Below are 19,888 nucleotides of genomic sequence, written 5' to 3'. Positions count from 1 at the left end.
GCCATCAACCTTGGATATTGTGCCACCAACACGTGATAACTCCACTGGCTATTCACCAGTGGGAATCAGCAACGACCTACCAGACATTCTGAGCATGCAATCCATCACCAGTCACAATTGGTCCCTGTGGAATTCCATTAGAGACTTGATACTCCAACATCAGTGGGTTCCTGTGATAGGCCCATTTGCCACCAAGGACAATGTCACGTGTCAGAATTTCTGTTCCAGAGGAGGCTTGAGCCTGGGCGCATTGCCCGATGGCTTCCTTCTGCAATGGAATCCTTCTCCTTTTCACTGATATCCCTGATCCCCAGGGTGAGTTCCAAAATCAAAAGAGATATAGCTCTGATCATTCTCATAGCACCATACTGGCGGAGGCTGTTCTGTCTGACTGATTTATTACAGATGTCCATGCAGCTGTGGATTCAGCTCCTAGACTTCCCTCACCTGATCTCATAGCACCACAGCCAGGTACTCTGTCCAGACCCAAAGTCCCTTCACCTGGCAGCCTGAATTTTGGCTGGCGAAGTATCACGGACAGGGGCTGCTCTAGACACGCCCAGAAGATCTTAATACATAGTAGGAAGACATCTGTTAGAAGGATTTGTTTGTCACAATGAAAGTGGTTCTCAGTCTGGGCTTGCCAACAGGGCCTATACTGTTTACAGACTTCAGTACTACAGATTCTTGACTACTTGGTGGATCTGAAGTGTTCCAGCCTTTTTGTTCAGTTCCATTAAGGTCCACCTCACAGCAATTTCAGCTTGCCATCTGTCTGTACAATTGAGCTCAGTTCTCTCTCATCTGACAGCATTAAGGTTCCTGAAGGGCCTAATACACACTTAGCCACAAGTTAGAGCGCTTACTCCTGCTTGGGGATCTCAGCATCATTCTCTTGAGACTCATAGGGCCTCCCTTTGAACCCCTTTTAGAATACTCCATACCTCATGTCACTGTGAAGACAGTCTTCCTACTTTTGGTCACTTTGGAGTTCACTCACTCTCCTGGTCAAACACTTATTACGCCACATATCAAAGGGGTAAGGTGGTGCTGAATTCACCCTAAGTTCATCCCCAAGGTGATTCGGAATTTTATCTGAATCAGTCAATTAACCTGCATGTTTTCTTCTCAAAACCACATTCCTCATTGGGAGAGAAGTTGCACACTACTAGATGTTTCCAGAGCTTTACTACATTGACACGACCAAACCATTTAGACTGTCTTCCTGTTTGTTTCTGGCTATAGCTGGCCATTCCAAAGGCTAGACTGTCACATCATAAAGAATGATAATGTACTGAATGTCTCTTGCTGTGTTACAGGTTGGCTGGTGTACCATTTCCACTGAACCTCAAGGCTTAGGCCTGGTCTATACTAGAAAATTTGGTCTGCATAACTACTTGGCTCATGGGTGTGAAAAATCCACACCCCTGAGTGGTGTAGTTAAGCCAAGATAAGACCCTGTGTGGATGGCTTCCTAGATCGATGGAAGTAGAATTCTTCCATTGATTTAGCTACCGACTCTCGAGGAGGTGGATTACCTATGCCAATGGGAGAATCCCGCCCATCGACGTAGGTAGTGCCTACGCTGGAGCACTAGAGCTGTGCAGCTGTGGTGTTTTAAGCATAGCCAAGTCCTTTATCAGAGTTTCAGGGACATCCTCTGCCTGCTTCAGAAGCAGAAAAATATCTGAGATCTGCAAGGTGGTGATGTGGACTAACCCACGGACTTTATGAAACATTTTATACCTCGGATATAGCTGCCAGAACAGATACCAAGTTCAGGAAAGCAGAACTACAATCAATGTTCAACTAATGCTGTTGATATTCCTCATCCCATCATTTGAAGGAGTACTGTTTTTCAGTCATCTGCGTGGGATCCATGCTGACACATACATCAAAGAAAGAGTGGTTACTTCCCTACAGTAACATGGTTCTTTAAGATGTTGTTAGTGATTTGGGGGTTTCTCTTTGTGTGTTTTTGTTTTCTTACAAAAGCCACTAAAACTGCACTAGAAGACATCTTTTGTTTACTACTTGCATCAGTTTCAAACCACTGAAATAGAGGTAAAGAGCTTCATAACTCATTTGCTAATCCCCTGAGTCACCCAGTAACATTAAATTTCTGAAGCTGGACAAACTGAATTCCTTATATAGATAACTACAATGAAGTATACGGTAGTTTACCTCTACCTTTTATATATTTTTTCTTTTTGGAAGGCGTGTGGTTTGACGGAGAAGGAAGTGCAAATGTCATAGATTAATAGGCTACAATAAGCATTTTTTTTCTGATGTGGAGCACTAGGACATTTCAAAAATAAACAATACCTGTCAGGATAGGATCCAATATGTAATGTTAGCAATCAGCTAAGAGGCACTTTGTGAGCTGTGGTATTAATCACAATGTCAAATTCAATTGCATGGGCATCTTTCTATCCACTTTTCACTTAGAATTTATTTCTGAGCATGAGCAAAGCTTTACTCTTCTTTAGATTCAGCATTAGCTAATTTGGCTTTTGGCAACCCAGATCCTGGTTCCTATTAAACACCATCCATAAATTGAGATAAGGATTGTGCCAAAACATTGCAGGATTATAGAATGGTAATATACTGTTGCGTGCATTGTGAAACTGTGTTATAGACTGCTGTGCTGCAAGATTTACTATTAACAAATACTGAGAAGCTTCAAGGATGAAAAATATACACCTACTGTGCTTTGTTTTTGTGTGTTTTAAATTGGCCATGCTCTGAAGCAAAGTGAAGAAAATAATATGGTCTTAAATATTGCTAGAGTTCTTGTGTGTATTTCATGTATTTTAGAGTGTTTGAGAGAACAGTTATTTAACAAATGTACTGTAGTATGGCATATTTTTGGCAATATAATGAATATGTTGAATTACAAAATAGTATTTTTAGATTTTGAGTGTATATACCTGTGAGTAACTTCATTGCCGGTTTGCAATTAATTATAAACCTGCATACCACAGATTGATATTGGGGTTCTTCTCTTGATAATTATTGCTTCAGCAGGTGTTTCCAGAACTTTGTTGAATGTCAGGTTTCTGCTGATAGAGCCAAAGAGGGCAATCTGAGTGGGTGAAGAGATTGAGAGCAAGTACTTCCTTTGTGTAATAAATTGCTATTTATAATCATGGAATTCACCTTCTTGTTAACTGCCATTTTTTATTTTGTTTCTTTGTTTCTATACAAAGTGAATCAAAGTTGGCTGTACCTGCTTTGGATGTTCCTGGTAACTAGATGTATAATATAAAAACATTCTGAGTCAGGAAATTCAGTTGTCACAACTATGACTTGGCTTCTTTAAGCATATATATAGTGTTTTATATTACTGTACCATATATGATGTTAACTTTCATGCCTTAACAGTTACCAGAATACTATGGCTGTAGAAAACACAACTTTCTGAATGTTTTGACTTCTGTGTGTGTAAAATTAAATCATGGTGTTCCACAAAGGTAGTCTATGGCATTTGATTTTTTAAAATGAAAGCACAAAGATATCAAAAATTGGGTTGTGTTCCCTACAATGTTTGAATTGATCATGTTATTGTTAAATAGCATATTCAAATAAACTTTGTAAGGAGGAATTAAGGCGAGGAATGAATGAGCGGCAGGATGCCCAGCAAGTCCAGGGCAGTTAAGGATAACATAATTTCAAGAAAATAACACTGTTCCTATGTGTGGATCTTGAGCATTGCAGGCTGATATGGTATTAAAAAGCAGCAAAATACATTCTTTGCAGTATGTGATTTTTCTAATACTTATTATTTCATTATTATTAAAACTTTTACAAATATGTCAGTTACTCGTGGTTTTAAAAGCCACTTCTCAGTTATCAGAGCATGAAAAAAGGGATGGAGAAAAATACCTAGGCTGGTTAAAACAAAACAAAGAAGCAAGCTGCCAACCTCCCAAACCCATCCTCTCCTCCACCACCAATCCTTTTTGTTTTGTTGCATATTCAGATACCTCAAAAATGCACCAAAGGAATTCCTCCAGAATCTTGAAAACATTTATTTTGATGGTGAAAATAAGCATGAAAAACTCCAGTGCAATGGAGAAGTAATTGTTCTGCTCTGTTTGGCACTGGTGAGGCTTCAGCTGGGGAATTGTGTCCCGTTTTGTGCCCCACTTTCAGAAAGGTGTGGTAAAATTGGTGAGAGTCTAGAGAAGAGCAACAAAAGTGATAAAAGGTTTAGAAAACATGACCTATGAGGAATGGTTAAAAATAAGGCATGTTAATCTTGAGAAAAGAAGACTGAGGGGGGACCTGGTAAGAGCCTTCAAATATGTTAATGGCTGTTATAAAGGGGATGGTGATCAGTTGTTCTCCATGTCCCTCTGAAGGCAAGAAAAGAAATAATGGGTTTGATCTGCACGAAGGAAGATTTATGTTTCTAACTATAAAGATAGCTAAGTACTGGGATAAGTTACCAAAGAAGGTTGTGGAATCCTCGTCATTGGAGGTTTTTAAATAAACATCAGTTACAATGGTCCAAGTATACTTGGTCCTGCCTCAATGCAGGGAGATGAACTAGATGACCTCTTGTGGGCCCTTCCAGCCCTGCACGTCTATGATTCTGTTTTTTAAAAAACAAATGTATAAATCCTGGAAAAATAGGATCTTACAGATTTTATGATGCATCAAAGGAAATCAGGGGCAAAATTCCCATGGACTTCAATGGTGGAAGATCAGAGCAGATATAGGTAGTTTCTCAATGATAGCTGTAGGAGAAAATCATAGATCACAGATGCTCACATAAATATTTTTTAAAATATTAATAAATCCATATTCTTGCTCTAATTCATGGGTGATTGACTATAATGTACAATAACTTCGATTTAAACATTTGTAAATTGATTAAAAATACGAAGTATTGTAAATAATTAGAGTATGGGTTGTTTTTTGAAGATTCCATCCCAGTAACAAAATGCATGATGGTAACATAAGAAAAAGCAATAATCTTTTTCACAACTGTATTGGTCAGATTATCCATGCTTTAGACTGTATTGACATGCCTTTGGTGGAATGCATTTTCATTTAAATATAAATCACCAGATGGAGTCTGTTAAACCTTTATATGAACTAACTGTTTCTGAATGATTTCTAAATTTAGGACTTAAGTTGCAGAAAAAGTGTTATCTTGTTTTGTTTCCTTTCTAATAGTCACTTTTAGAACTTTTTGATAACAGGAAGTGAGTGGAGAAATACACTCCCACGTACAGACAGAAGATCCTCTCTTTTATGAGGGTGATGTTGAAGTGTTTGTTTTTCATTTTAAAAAAAATAACTTCTCTGTTTTTACAGTAACTTCCTGGAAATGTAAACCAGGAACGTAAACCAGTTCTTCTCAAAACTATTTTTATCTCATCACTCATGCACACTGGTTTGTTACGATGCAGTTACTCAAGAGTGCTGGGGTGGTATTGATTTAGTTGTACTAGTCATTGCTATTTAAAGTAAATTTAGTATTTGAAAAAATTACCAGATTGACAACCTTGGAGACCGAGTCCTGGTCAACACTTCAAAATGCTTGCCACTCTTGTTATGTCAGTACCAGCAAATCCTCCTCATGTAGACCACATCTTATATTGGCCACACAAAAAAATGCTTTTGCTGGTATAGCTTATGCATAAAGACATAGGACTGGAAGGGACCATTTGGATCATAGAGTCCAGTCCATTGGCCATTCATAAACCTATTAAGATCCATCTTTAAACAAGTTGTTTACCCCCACTACTCCTGCTAGAAGGTTGTGACAGAACCTCACTCCTCTGATGGTTAGAAACCTTTCTCTAATTTCCAGCCTAAATTTATTCATGGACAGTTTATACCCATTTGTTCTTGTGCCAACATTGTCCTTCAGTTTAAATAGCTCTTCTCTTCCCTGATGTATTTAAATTTATACCAGATCCCCAAGCAAAATCAGCATTAATGGAAAAAAGGACTTTTATGTCCGTTTAACTGCATCTATACGAGGGCTTTAGCTGGTGTAGAAGTGTAGTAAAAAATAATAATGTGACCCTAACTTTCATTACTATATTGGCAAAGGTTCTAGTGTAGACCTGGCTTAACATCTCAGGTATAATACATGTTGTGGAAGTGAAAATGTCACTCTGTCCTTTCAGTGAACTGGGTGACTCATAGATTGTTTAAAACAAAATGACCATTGAAGCATTTGGTATTAGTCCAAAATAATTCTTTAAGATGAAGAATGTGGATGTGCAGAAAAATTCCATTATTTTAGAATAGAGATTTGTTGGAATTATTTTGATCTCCTGTTGCTACATTCCTGCTTTCTGTAAGCCTACTGGTGATTATTGAATCCTTGCTCATTTTCCTTATGTCTCACAACTATATCTTATGCATGGTACCCGCAGCAGTGCTGGAATATTGCACAAGAGATTCTGCAGCATGTTGGCAATGAAAAGGTACATCCTATGATTTCTACATCTATTTACCAGTGTTTGAGAAATAGAAATGGTTGCCAAGTAGGAAGCTCTATCTGCTTCTGTAACACCAATATTCATTTCTTCACTGTGGAAGAGTAATTTTATTAGAGTTGGAAGGAAGGTCACCATGACCAAATGTGTTTGGCTTTTGACAATGGCACAATTATCTCCAGAAAGGTTTTGTGTGTGTGTGTGTGTGTGTAATTTAATCATCTGGCACAATCAAAATGTTAATTAACTGATAGATGGAGCATTCGCATAGCTAGAATCAAACAGCAGATCTGGAAAAACATTTGTGGTGCTTACACATCCCAGGACTCCTTATAGATCCCACTGGAGAAGGTCAAGGAGTTGCGTCACAAGTTGATGGATATTTTACAATGTCATCTGCTCAAATTGCCCTTCCCATCAATGAGGCTTTGTTAGATTCCACAAAGACAAATTGGTATAACCCAACAACAGTACCACTCACCTCTAAGAGGGCTGATAAAAATATTATGTCTCATCAAAGGACTTTGAGTTTTTGTTTTCCCATCCTTTTCCCAGTTCCCTCATTGTCAAGGTAGTAATTGAGCATGGAAAGCAGCACCACGCTAAAACAATGCCATGCAAGAGGGAACAAAAATGTCTCAACCTAATAAGTCGTAAATCCTACTTATCTACAACTCTGCAATTCATGATCTCCAACTATCAGGCACTTGTGGCAAAGTGTATCTATCAGCGTCTCCAAGTTATTTCATTTATTGAGCACTTTCCATCAAAACAGAGGGAACAATTTCAAGCAATCATATTGGAGGGCCAGCTTCTGGCCAGAATATCCTCCATAACCTCTCTGGACATTACTGAGGCTGCTTCTTGTTCCATCTTTATGGCAGTTGTCTTGCATAAGGCTTCTTGGCTTCAGCTTTTGTGGTTTTGAAGGGAGATACAGAATACAGCAGAGGACTTCCCTTTGACAATTCCAAGTTGTTCACCAAAAATATGGACAAGTCTCTACATACTTTAAAAGACTCTAGGACTGCTCTGCAGTCTCAGGGAATTTACACACCTGCAAATAAAAGGAGATATAGTGAGTCCCATACAGCTCAGAGATCTTGCCTTGTTCTATTTGCCAGATTTCAGAGCCCCAATGAATCCCAAGAAAGAGAGAAATGTTCCAGAGGAAGAGAGCGACCACCACATCTGAATCGAACACACAACCTCATCATAATCTGAAAACTCATATTGTCAGGCTTGTTGAGGGTCCAAGTCATCTCCCACCTTTTGAGTTCTCAGCTACAAAAATTCACATGCCTTGGAGCAAACACTACAGACAAGTGGGTCTTGGGGATCTTAGCATCAGGATACTAGATCCATTTTACCTCCCTTCCCTCCATCCCAGCCCCTTCCCTATCCGTCTTCAGGGATCCCTCTCACAAGCACCTACTAAAAAAGGAAATCAACTCCCTTCTGACCATGGGAACTATTGAACCAGTACACAGAGAGAAGTAGTTCTATTCAAGGTACTTCCTGGCTCCTCAATAAATTTGTGAAGGTACAGAAATTCAAAATGGTAACATTTGCAGCAATAATCCCTTCATGGGACCAAGAGGATTGGTTCTCGGTACTCGACCAACAAGATACATATTTCCAAATAGTGATCCACGCTTCCCACAAGGAATTTTTGTTTTACATTAGGAAAAGATAATTTTCTTTATCTAGCCCAACTGTTGTAATAGAATCATAGAACTGAAAGGGACCTTGAGAGGTCATCTAGTGCAGTACCCTGCACTCATGGCATGACTAAATATTATCTGGACTTATTATCTAATAATAACCGATGCATCTGTATGGGGATGAGGAGCTCACCTGGATACTCATATTGTTCTGGGCAGGTGGTCATCCCACAAGACCACCTTACACATCAACATACTGGAACTCGGAGCAGTCAGAAATCCTTGGCTTCATTTTATGCCATTGAACAGGGGCAGGTGTATCAAGATCATGATGGACAATGTGGCCCACATGTTTTATATCAATCAGTAAGGAGGAACGAGACCATCTTCCGTGTGTGACAAAGCTATAAAACTATGGAATTGGTGCATACACAGTCATATTCACCTATCTTCAGTGTACCTTCCTGGCAATCAGAACATCATATCAGATGCTCTCAGCGGACGTTTCTCACAAGATTTCAAATGGGAGCTAGACCCTTGGATTCTCACTTGCATTTTTCAGATTTGGAGTCTTCCAAAGGTAGACCTCTTCATTACTGCCATAAACTGGAAGAGCACTCGGTTCTCTTCAAGAGGGAACCTCCCCTGGCTGCACGAAGCTCCGCACTCCTGCCCCACTTCCTGCCCCAATCGCTTCCCAGCGGTGTGAGGAGGGGTCACTGTATAGGGAGTAGCTGTGGAGCTTCCTGCAGCCGGAGATGGGTCTGACCTGGCACTAGGAGAGGCCCCAGCAGGAGAAGAGGAAGTCCCAGCCTGACTGGGACTAGCAGCTGGAGCCCAGCACACGGTAGGAGCCCTCAGCTGGGTCGCCCCTAGCAAATGGTGCCAGAATCGGGAGGGCCAGGAGCCATGTCCCCTCACTTTTTAACGTGGGCATAGTTTGGGGTGGCAGGGGGTGGCATTGTCCCCCCAAACTGCAAGCCTCGGTCAAGTGTGGAGCAGCACCAACAGGGGATATGCTTCGAGGTGGGGAAACTGATCATCATTATTAGCTCCCCCGCTGCAAAGCGCTGTCCCTGCCAGCACCGCTACGTGCCTGACCTAGACTTGCCATTTGGGAGGACAATGCCACTCCCTGCCACCCCAAAATATGCCCATGTTAAAAAGTGGGGGGCATGGTCCCTGGCCTCCCCCAGTTCCGGTGGCCCCACACACACTACTACAAAGGTTCCGGCACCCTTGTCCAAAAGCCCTGCCCGTCCCTGGCTCCGGACTCAGTACTTGGGGGATAAAGGGACTTTGGGCTGTCTGTGGGGGCGGGGGAGGTCCACAGGGCCCTGGGCAGCTGCCCACCTGTAAGACTGGCCCTGCACCCCCAAAAAGTGATTAGGATCCGCCATACCATGAGACCCTCACACCTGCGCTGCCCACTGCTCTCATTGCTGCCCATCTCAGAAGGAAGTGCCTTTGTCAGCAGCAGCACAGAAGTAAGGATGGCAATAGCATGACCCCCTTCCCCCATAGCAGCCTTGCAACCCCCCTCAACCCTCTTTTGGGTCTGGACCCCCAGGATTATAACACAATGAAATTTCAGATGTAAACATCTAAAACGGTGAAATTGATGATTTTTAAAATCCTAAGGCTGAAATTGACCAAAATGGACTGTGAATTTGGTAGGGCCCTATTTATGAGACCTCCCTTTGAACCAAGGGTGACCGTTTCTCTACTAAACGCATCAGTTTTTGGTAGCCATTACATCTACTCTAATTGTTGAAGAGTAGGGACCTTTAAGGCACATGTTCCCTTCATGATATTTTTCAAAGATAACGTTTTATTACTACCACACCCCAAATTCTTACCTAAGGTTTCAACTGAATTTCATATTAACCAGGTCATTAACTTCCCAGTTTTCTTCCGTAAGCCACATTTGACTAAGGAGGATGCTGCATTGCACACACTCAGTGTCAACATCGTATTAGCCTTTTACCTAGACATAACTTAATTCATTTAGAAAATCTCGCAGACTGTTAGTATCAATTGCTGACAGATGTAAGAGATATACAATTTCCAACCAAATACTCTATAGGTGGATATCAGGATGTGTCGTTTCTTGTTATGCATCTAATGATACTCAAACTCCTCCTAGGATATTATCCCATTCTACAAGGTCTGTCTCTATCTCAGTGGCTTTTCTCAAGAATTTTTCCATCACTGAGATCTGTAGAGCTGCAGCTTGGATCTCTATACACACTTTTTCAAAGCATTTTGCAGTAATCCATAATACAGCTTTGGATGCTGTGTTTGGCTCTGCAGTATTATCTAAAGCAGGAGTTCTCAAACTTCATTGCACCGCAACTCTCTTCTGACAACAAAAATTACTACCTGACCCAGGAGAGGGGACCGAAACCTGAGGCCGCCCGAGTCCCGCTGCCCTTGGTGTGTGGGGGGGCCAAAACCCAAGCCCAAGGGATTCCGCCCCAGGTAGGGGGCCTGTAACCTGATCCCTCCCACCCAGGTCTGAAGCCCAAGGACTTTGGCTGCGGCCCCAGGTGGTGGGGCTTCAGCTTCAGCCCCAAGCCCCAGAAAGTCTAATGCCAGCCCTGGCAACCCCATTAAAATGGAGTCACGACCCACTTTGGGGTCCCAACCCACAGTTTGAGAACCGCTGATCAAAGTATTAGACTCAACTCCAACCCACCTTCCCCCTGATGAGGGTACTGCTCAGTAGTCACCTGAAGTGGAGCACCCCTAGGGTCACTGCTTAAAGAAGGAGGAGAACTTACTCACTCTGTGCAATAACTAGCTCATTGAGATGTGTCCACCTATGGGTGTTTCTCTACCTGCCCTCCTTCCCCTCTGCTTTAGAGTTTCCTTTATGGGACTTTGCAGTAGAGAAGGAACTGAGGTTGGTATGCTCATGCAGCCCTGTATAGCTTTGGTGCAGGACACTAGCTGTATAGAGCAAATGCACAGGCACTTCTACCAAAAATCTCTGATCAAAGGTGCCTGGCGCCCATGCACACCTGAAGTGGAGCACCCATAGGGGAACACATCTCAAAGAACTACAGTTACTGCATTGGGCAAGTAACTTCTCCTGCATAAGCTGCAAGTTCTGAAAGGAGGAACATGCAGTTTTACCAAAGCAGATTCAGTTCACATTTTTATAAAAAGATTCTCTAATAATGTAAGGGGATGTGAGGTTTTAAAAGAAGCGTTTATCACTGAAGTGGAAGACGGTCCCCTATTATTAGAGTCCTTCAGCTGTGATAATTCTACTCAATTAGCAAAACTCTTTAATTAATGTAGTTTAGTTTAAAAGCAGGAAGAAAAGTTTAATCATGCTTTCTTTTTATGCGTTACAAAAAATGTTTTCTAATAAATTTCTTTTATTGCTGTCTTCTCAAGCAATTAAATGTAATCCAGTTTCTGGCATTTGTAAGTTAAATCTTTGCTTGTATTGTACCTTTAACTGAATTTCCTTTTTTAAGCGCAAATACTTTTTTTTATTATTTTAAACTTTTTACTAACATTTCAAAATATCAGCCTTATCTAGTATAGTTAAGAGAATTGGAGCCCAGTCATCAGATTTTTAAAGCCACAGAAAGAGATTAATTTATTCTCTGATTTGTATCAGTTCTTAGCCCTGATTTTAGTTGAGTTTAACACAGCAACAGTAGGAGATCACATGACTTCCTTATATTTACCACATATGCTGCACTTTGACAGTAAAATGATCATATTCTGGTGCATTCATTAACACTCCCAAAGATGTTCTGTATACCGCAGTATTGAACATGCAGGGGAGAAATACCTTGAAGTCACCTAACCTTAGAGGGGGAATCTTGTGTAGGGTTCCCAGTTAATGAATAACCAATGAATGCCTTGTTCTATCACACATACTAGTTCTGCAGGTCTAGGCTACTGGATTTCTGATTTTAATGGAATTTATTAATAAACAGGTACATTCTGGGACAAATGTTTGATGTAAAACTTCATTAAACTCTTTCCAGATTGGGATTTGTCATGTAATCTGTCTGTTTATCAGAAAAGGCTGCTTTTGCATATATTTCTTTGTTCAATGGTGGCTAGACTCTGATGGGAACACAGCATTACTGCAATCATACCACTGTAGAAATCAAATTAGCTGTTTAAAATGCCAAGAATTCAGCCCTAATTTGCATTTCCCGTTTCAGAAGAGACAAGGTTGGGGACACACTGCTGCAAAACACAGCTGCCTTTGTAGCTTATGCCACTAGATTTTGTAGAATAGAACAGTTCCGTTAGCTCTCTGAGCACCTGGCACAAGACCACAAAGAGTTTGATAGTGCTGCAATTATCAAGGGTGAGAGACATATTGACATTTCTCTCCTCACCCGCTTGGCAGATTGCAGAGTAGGGGAGTACTTCACTGTTGGCACTAGGGAGCATACAGCTTGTGTTACTATTATCCTGTTTTTTTTCATACAAAGACACACTCACCCTGTAATCATTTTGTGGGATATGTTTTTGAAAACAACAACTTATTTTAATAGTTTCATTTTAAAATAACAGTTTGGTTTTGTAATCTTTTTATTTGTAAACAATTTTGATTATTAGGAAGCTACTTAAATAAATGCTTTAAAGAGGTTACTACAACTCTGCCTATTTCTGCAGCAGATTTTCATCAGAGTATACATTTTCTCTTTTTTTGTTTTGTTTCGTTATTTGTGATAGATTCAGAGCCCTTATTTGTTTTAATTTTATCATTGTAAATTGCTAAGAAGGGTTTTGCTGTGTTATATCTGTGACCTATTAGCCTATTCTTGGGACAGTTTTTCTGACAGTGGCTGTATTTGAGTCAGCTTTGTAAAATTATACTAGTTTTGTTTAAGGAATACTAAAATGAAGATGGACTATAACATGAATACTGCATCCTATTTCTTTTTACTCTTCTGAAAATTTCTAGAACAGTTCTTTGGTCTTCCTGAGTCAACTGCAGCTCTATTCAAGGGTTAGATTTTGAAATTAGATACAGTTTCTTTTAAAATGTTCTCTTGGCTCTAACGCACCCACATTGGTGGATTTTGATTAGATTTCTCAGATATTTTCCCATATTTTTTACTAATGTTGTTTCTGAATTGCATGTTAGGAAGTGGGAAGAATGCAGTAGGAGGAATAAGTAGGTTTAACACTAACCAATGTGGATTCGTTTTGGGAAAGGTGTTATAAGTGGAGCTGTGGCTCCTAAAATTGTTTTTGGTAGTCCTTAATGTTTTAAAACATTTTCACTAGGTTCTGTACGGTGGAATTGCACTTGACTTTACCATCTTAAAGTCCAAGACATTTTAACTAAGCTCACAAACTTTTAAAGGACAGTAACCCACATGATAAATACCTCTCACTTAATTCTACACAGTTTACAAACAATAAAACTTCCTGTTTCTAAGAGGTCATGAATGGAGTAAGCATGGAGACTGAGCTCTTGATAAATTAGAGTTTTGTGTACAGGGGTTTTTGGCTGGTACAAAAATCTAACTGTTCAAATGTTAAAAGTAAATAACACAATTACTTAGTGGTTTTCAGAGCTGGGTTTAGAATTTTTGAGCAGGTCTGCAAACATTTTTTTTGCCCTCTTCCAATCTGTTCTCTCCACTCCCCCGCTCCCTAGAAAAACAAACAAACCCAAACCAAAATAAAAAAGGGGATCAGTGGAGACAAAAGCCCTAAGTGGCTTCAAGGCTGAATATGGTAAGTTTATGGAGAGGATGGTATGATGGGACTCCCTATGATGGCATGTGGCCCACCAGCGACTGCCAGTAGCAAAAGTCCTCAATGGCTGGACACGGGACACTAGGTGGGGAAGGCTCTGAGTTACTACACAGAATTCTTTCCTAGGTGTCTGGCTGGTGGGTCTTGCCCACATGCTCAGGGTCTAACTGAACTCCATATTTGGGGTCAAGAAGAAATTTCCCCCCTGGATCAGATTGGCAGAGACCCTGGGGGGTTTTCGCTTTCCTCTGCAGCATGGGACATGGGTCACTTTCAGGATTAAACTAGTGTAAATAATGACTTCTCTGTAACTTGAACTCTTTAAACTATGATTTGAGGACTTCAGTAACTCAGACAGAGGTTAGGGAGTAAGCGTGGAGTAGGTGGGTGAGGTTCTGTGACCTGCAATGTATAGGAGGTCAGACTAGATGATGGTCCCTTCTGACCTTAAAGTCTGAGTCTATAAAGCCCACTAATCAATTCCTATCCTCCCTCATCAAATCACTATGAGATTAGTCTGTGGCGTCCCCTCAAACTTAATTTACATATTTACATAAAAAGTGAGCAGACTCTAAGAGAGGAAATTTAGGTTATGTCTCAGCTTCCTGCTGTGGAAGTGTAGTTAGCTGCTGGTGGTTTAGGTTTTCAAGGCTGCTCACAAGGAAATGGCTAGGAGTTTACAGCAATTGGATTCAGGCACCCAAAGGTTAGCCCTGCTGGTGCCCAAACTTTTTTACTGAAATTGTAATTCTTGCAAATAAATCCCCTGCCTGCATCCATCAATGTCCCCTAGCTCCATGAGTTCTTTTTCTGATAACCTTCTCTTTCTCTTTTTTTCTTGTTCACCCTTTTGCCTTCTAGGTTGCTCCCACTTTTCTGTCCCACGTCCCCCCGAAACCAAAACACATGAAAAAACATGCATTTTAACATATCCAAATGTGAAGTCATACATCTAAGAACAAAAAATATAAGTCACACTTATAAGATGGGGGACTGTCTCTTGGACAGCAGTGACTCTGAATAGGACTTAGGGCTCATGGTAAATAACCAGTTAATCATGAGCGCTCGGTGTTATGCAGTAGCTAAGAGGGTGAATACGGTCCTTGGATGTATAAGCAGGAGAATATTGAGTGGAAGTAGAGATTACCTGTGCATGTGGCATTAGTGAGCCCATTGCTGGAATATTGTGTCCTGTTCTGATGCTCACACTTCAAAAAGGATGTTGACAAACTTGAAGTGGTTCAGAAAAGAGCCAAAAGAATTAGTCAAGTTTTGGAAAAATGCCTTATAGTGAAAGACTAATGAAGCCCAATCTATTTAGTTTATCCAGGAGAAGGTTAAGAGGTAACTTGATTATGGTCTATAAATATTTACCTAGAGAAGAAATTTCTGGTAGGAGCCGGTTCTTTGATCTAGCTGGAAAAGATGTTATCCAGTGACTGGAAGATGAAGCCAGACAAATTCAGACTAGAAATAAGGTACAATTTTTTAATAGTGAGGGTAATTGAAAATTGCAACAACTTACGTAGGGATGTTATGGAGTCTTCATCAAGTCTTTAAGTTTCCATCAAGTCTTTAAATCAAGATTGAATTTATTTTTAAAAGATACACTATAGCTCGAAGAGACATTATGGGTTTGATACAGAAATTACTGGTGAGGGGGTTTTGGCCTGTGTTATGCAGGATGTCTGACTAGATGTTTATAGAAGTCCTTTCTGTCCTTAAAGTCTGTGAATCTATGACTATTTGCTGCTCATGGTGTGGAACATCCTCTGGTAGTTTGGGCCTGGCTGCGTAAGTGCCATGAACCTGCAGCTGTACACGTAAATTGAAGGAACCTCCTGCTGGTTTATCTGTAGCTTTGGAAGCAGGTTGGTTAGACCATGTGTGGAGTGGTAGTGGCAGAAAATCCATGGCTATGGAGCTTTTCGTCTTCCACTGCTTTCCTCTACCCCAATCTCCTGCACCCTCAAAAAAAGTAGCCTTCCGGGGTGTCTCATTTCCTCAGGTTGGGAAACTGATACAATAATCTTATTCTCTGGACTGTCACTATTTTTGTTCGTTTGTTTGTTTTTAAGAGGAAAGAAAAATGCTACTAAATTCTGTGTTATACAGGAGGTCAGACTAGATGATCTCAGTGGTCATCCATGATCTATAAATGAAAAAAAGGCACTATCTAAACAGAAACTGCTATGCATACTGTCCTATCAAGTTCATATGTTTTATATTATATAATATAAAATAGATAATACATTAGTTAGTAGTACTTAGTCTTCCAGTTTTGAGGAATAACCTTTTTCCTCAGGTATGAATTCTAAAGGTCCTTGTAAAAATGCATTTGTGAAATTTTTAGACTATAAACCCATTTACATTTATTAAAGGATTCATCTGCTGATACATTTTTTTGTATTTAAAAATATGGTGGTCAAATTTAGGTATGATCTTTGTAACTTTGCACTCAATTTTTCCAGGTTACACCAGTATAACTGAGAACAGAATTTAGCCCAGTGCTGTTAGCTAATTGATTACATACAGTAAAAGCTTTTTTCCCGGCATGTTGGGGAAATGGGGGGTGCCGGTAAGTGAAAAATTCCGATTAACTAAGAGGGAGGGAGTTTGGATGCGGGAGGGGGTGCGGGACGCGGGCTCTGGGAGGGAGTTAGGGTGTGGGAGGGGGCTTGGGCAGGGGGTTGGGGCACAGGAGGGGTTTTGGGTGATGGATCCAGGGGGCCCTCACCTCCGGTGTCTCCCTGCAAGCGGCGAACTGTCCCTGCTGCTCCTAGGCAGAGGCACAGCAGGCAGCTCTCTGCACTGCCCCTGCCCGACCCCAAGCGCTGATTCTGCAGGTCCCATTGGCCAGGAACTGTGGCCAATGGAAGCTGTGGGGGGCAGCACCTTCAGGCGGAGGCAGCGCACAGAGTCACCTGCCACACCCCAAACCCCTGCCCCGAGCCCCCTCCCACACCCAAAGTCCCTCCCAGAGCCTGTGCCCCACACCCCTGCCCGCACTCTGAACCCCTCCTGGCCGTTCCTCCACCTAGGAGTAGCAGGAACATGTCGCTGCTTCTGGGGAGCCATGCAGAGTCAGACAAGGAGCCTTCCGGCCCCGTGCCAACTGCACTGTAAACCGGACTTTCTATGAAGATTAGAAATGCCGGTTTATAGAGCTTTCCGGTTGGTACAGGGCTGGATAACACAGCTTTTACTGTATTATTTTTGATCCCTGTTTTTTTTCAAGTGTGTTTCCTATTGCTGCTATTAAGATTTTAAGTCTGCATCTTCCTTGGTAACTCTCCTGTATCCAAAAAAATGGTTTTAGATATGAGTTGAATGTTCCCCATGTATCTCTTGTCACATCTGAGTACTGGGATGGATTTTATCCCGCTCTAGAGTATTGTCTCTCTTAATTCTTGTTCTAGCTGATCCTATCCTTCTTCAGTATTTCATCTTTCCACGGAAGGCATTGTCCCTCATTCTTCTTTGTAAACTTGTTAGGGGAAAAAAATGATATTTTTAGCAATATGTACCTCCTCTGTCAGCAGACCTATGTGTTTACTTAGGCTTTCTCAGGAATAGATTCTGCCATGTTGAGTGGGAAAAGGGGAAAATTTTGTGCCTTTAGGGAGTATTTCAGTGTTGACATGATGTCAAAGTAGAATTTTTTTGTAATGTGGTATTAAGGATTGAATTGCTTGTGTTTACTGTCAAGGATATTGGGATTGCACAAGTTGAAATAAATAAATATTTTCTTTGCCATGTCTTAGCCAATGTGCTGACTCCTTCTTTAATCTCTAACTTTGTATGTACAGTTTTTAATAAATGTTGTATTTACATTAAATTCTATTTCAGCCTTTCTTTATCCTCTTTGGATTAATTATTATTTCTTAGACTGTAAGTTTCATTCCCTAAATGTATTCACTCTTTTTCTGTATTTGATTTTGTATAATTTGTACGTGGCTCATTTTTAACTTTTGGTATTGTCTTAATCATTACCATTACCTCTTCTTTTTTCTATCAGTATTTGCCTGTTTATAGTTAAAGTATGTTTATTGCTGCATAGTCCACATGACCATTGTGTGGGTTTGTATTTCTTTCCATTTCTCCACTGTCCTTTACCTCCATTGCATTATACCAGGTGATTTATTTCTAGCTCTTCCCATCCCACATCTTTACTCTTGATGCTTAGCATTTTGTGTTGTGCAGCCAACTGCATCAAGATGGAACATTTAATTCTTGGACTTGTATTCTCAGAAAAATGAGTCAGTGCTCTTTTCCATTTTATGACAGTTAGAGCACTGATTCAGGAAAAAAGTTGGGCATACATGTATATAAATACCATATAAAGCATGCGTATAAGTACCATTGATGTCAGTGGGACTTAAGCATGTGTTTAAAGTTAAGTTTCCCTGTATAGAGATACTTTTCTGAATCAAGGCCAAGTTGCTGCCATCAGACTCATGGCAAGTTGCCAGTCCAGTTCTCAGTAGGGTAAATTTTGAGGGGCTCTAGCTTAGATGCTCATGCAAACATCTGTGTGCCCCCCCAAAAAATAAACACCTGTCTTGAAAACTTGGGACTTGTTTTGAACAAGCGTTAATGGGTGTGCTGCATCTTTAGGTCAAATATAAAGAGTGATGAACAAGGATTAAGTTTAACTTTGAATTTTCTGGTCTTTGTTGGGTTAAATGTTTATATAATCCTTTGTTATATAATTATGGCTAATTTGGCCTATTCCTTCCACTCCTTATATTTAGAATATCCTCTCAATTAATGTTGGCCAGTTCACCGCTTCTGTGTATCATTCCAGCTGTAAAATCCAGACTCCTGTTGTGTTGTATTGTTTTGTAATCCACCCACAAGGACTTTTAGATTATACTCTTTCTGGGACAGGAACTCTGTTATTTATTTTTGTTTGGCACATTTTACCATTGTATTATGTCATGTAAATCTATTGTGACATATACATCTTATGCTTTCACTATGTACTACAGTTCTTATCCTAGATTCAAATTTCAACAAGGTCAGTATCAACCTGAATAGTTTGATTTTTATCAGGAATCACAAATGTATAAATAAAGAAAATTATACAATACATAGTGAAAATATAAGATTATAATAAAGACAAACCTAATAGAAATATGCGTTTATTTTCAAAGTATAAATAATTGTTGAGCTGGAAAAGTCAGGAGTAATCGTGGCATAGTATGCCATCACTATTTCTCACATAATTAACAATAAATAATTTTTAGGCATCCTGGAATTAAAATTTGCAGAATGCTTTTGTATTCTTCTTCTTTACTTGTCATAAACTATATAATAGAGTATTGAATTTGTTTTTTCCCCCAGCATATTCTACTGGCATTGAAGTTTGTCATGGCATTTGTGATTCCTGATAAACCACGGGATATCCAGATAAAACTGGCCAGGTTGGAATTTGAATCTCTAGAAGCTCTCAAACAGCAGGTATGGGCAACTGACTTGGGGAAACAAATGTACTAGTTTGGGGGACCAAAAGCAAAGGTAAATTATGGAAATGGAAATTGTCAGTACTATCCTCTATTTCAGTTGCATGGCATTCGATATTAGCATCTTTAAGGGACATACATAGTATCAATCTAAAATGTAAAATAATTTAAAAATTGTGTTTAAAAAACCCTATTATTGATGCAAAAGCTTTCAGTGATTTAGTCATTGATCATTCCAATTAAACAATTTTTGTTTGGAGTTTAACTATCCTTCTGTATTGTTTGCAACCAAAATAAAGCAGCGTTTAACAGAAACAGAAGAAAATGCCTATCAATAAATATGAAAGTGATTAGTATATTTTAATTGTTCACATCGATTGGAAAGCAAAAAGTAAACAGCATTAATGCTGAAAAGTAAATTAAATTTTAAAAAGTACTTTAAATTCTAATAATTTCAGTTATTGTTTAGTAACACAGAGATCAACATTTTTAACCTGACAGTGTCTCATGAATTTGCCTTGAATTTGCCAGATTGGGTCAGGTATCTTTC

At 40.0% G+C, this 19,888-nt stretch overlaps 1 protein-coding gene across 3 annotated transcripts in view; it reads left to right on the top strand.

Moving 5' to 3' along the window:
• Positions 1 to 19,888, top strand: part of ANO10 (anoctamin 10) — a 259,737-nt gene that overhangs the window by 182,342 nt on the left and 57,507 nt on the right. For 2 of the 3 annotated variants that reach the window (XM_074945600.1, XM_074945602.1), the window contains exon 12: positions 19,220 to 19,336. The exons of the other annotated variant lie outside the window; for it this stretch is intronic. In XM_074945600.1, coding sequence (XP_074801701.1) covers positions 19,220 to 19,336 — 117 coding nt within the window. The remainder of the gene's footprint in view (positions 1 to 19,219; positions 19,337 to 19,888) is intronic. 3 annotated transcript variants of the gene reach the window in all.

This window comes from Natator depressus, chromosome 2 (genome assembly GCF_965152275.1).
Source record: "Natator depressus isolate rNatDep1 chromosome 2, rNatDep2.hap1, whole genome shotgun sequence".
In the NCBI taxonomy this organism is placed as follows: Eukaryota; Metazoa; Chordata; order Testudines; family Cheloniidae; genus Natator; species Natator depressus.
Note: the sequence above shows the minus strand (reverse complement) of the source record. Positions and strands in the feature narration are given on the sequence as shown.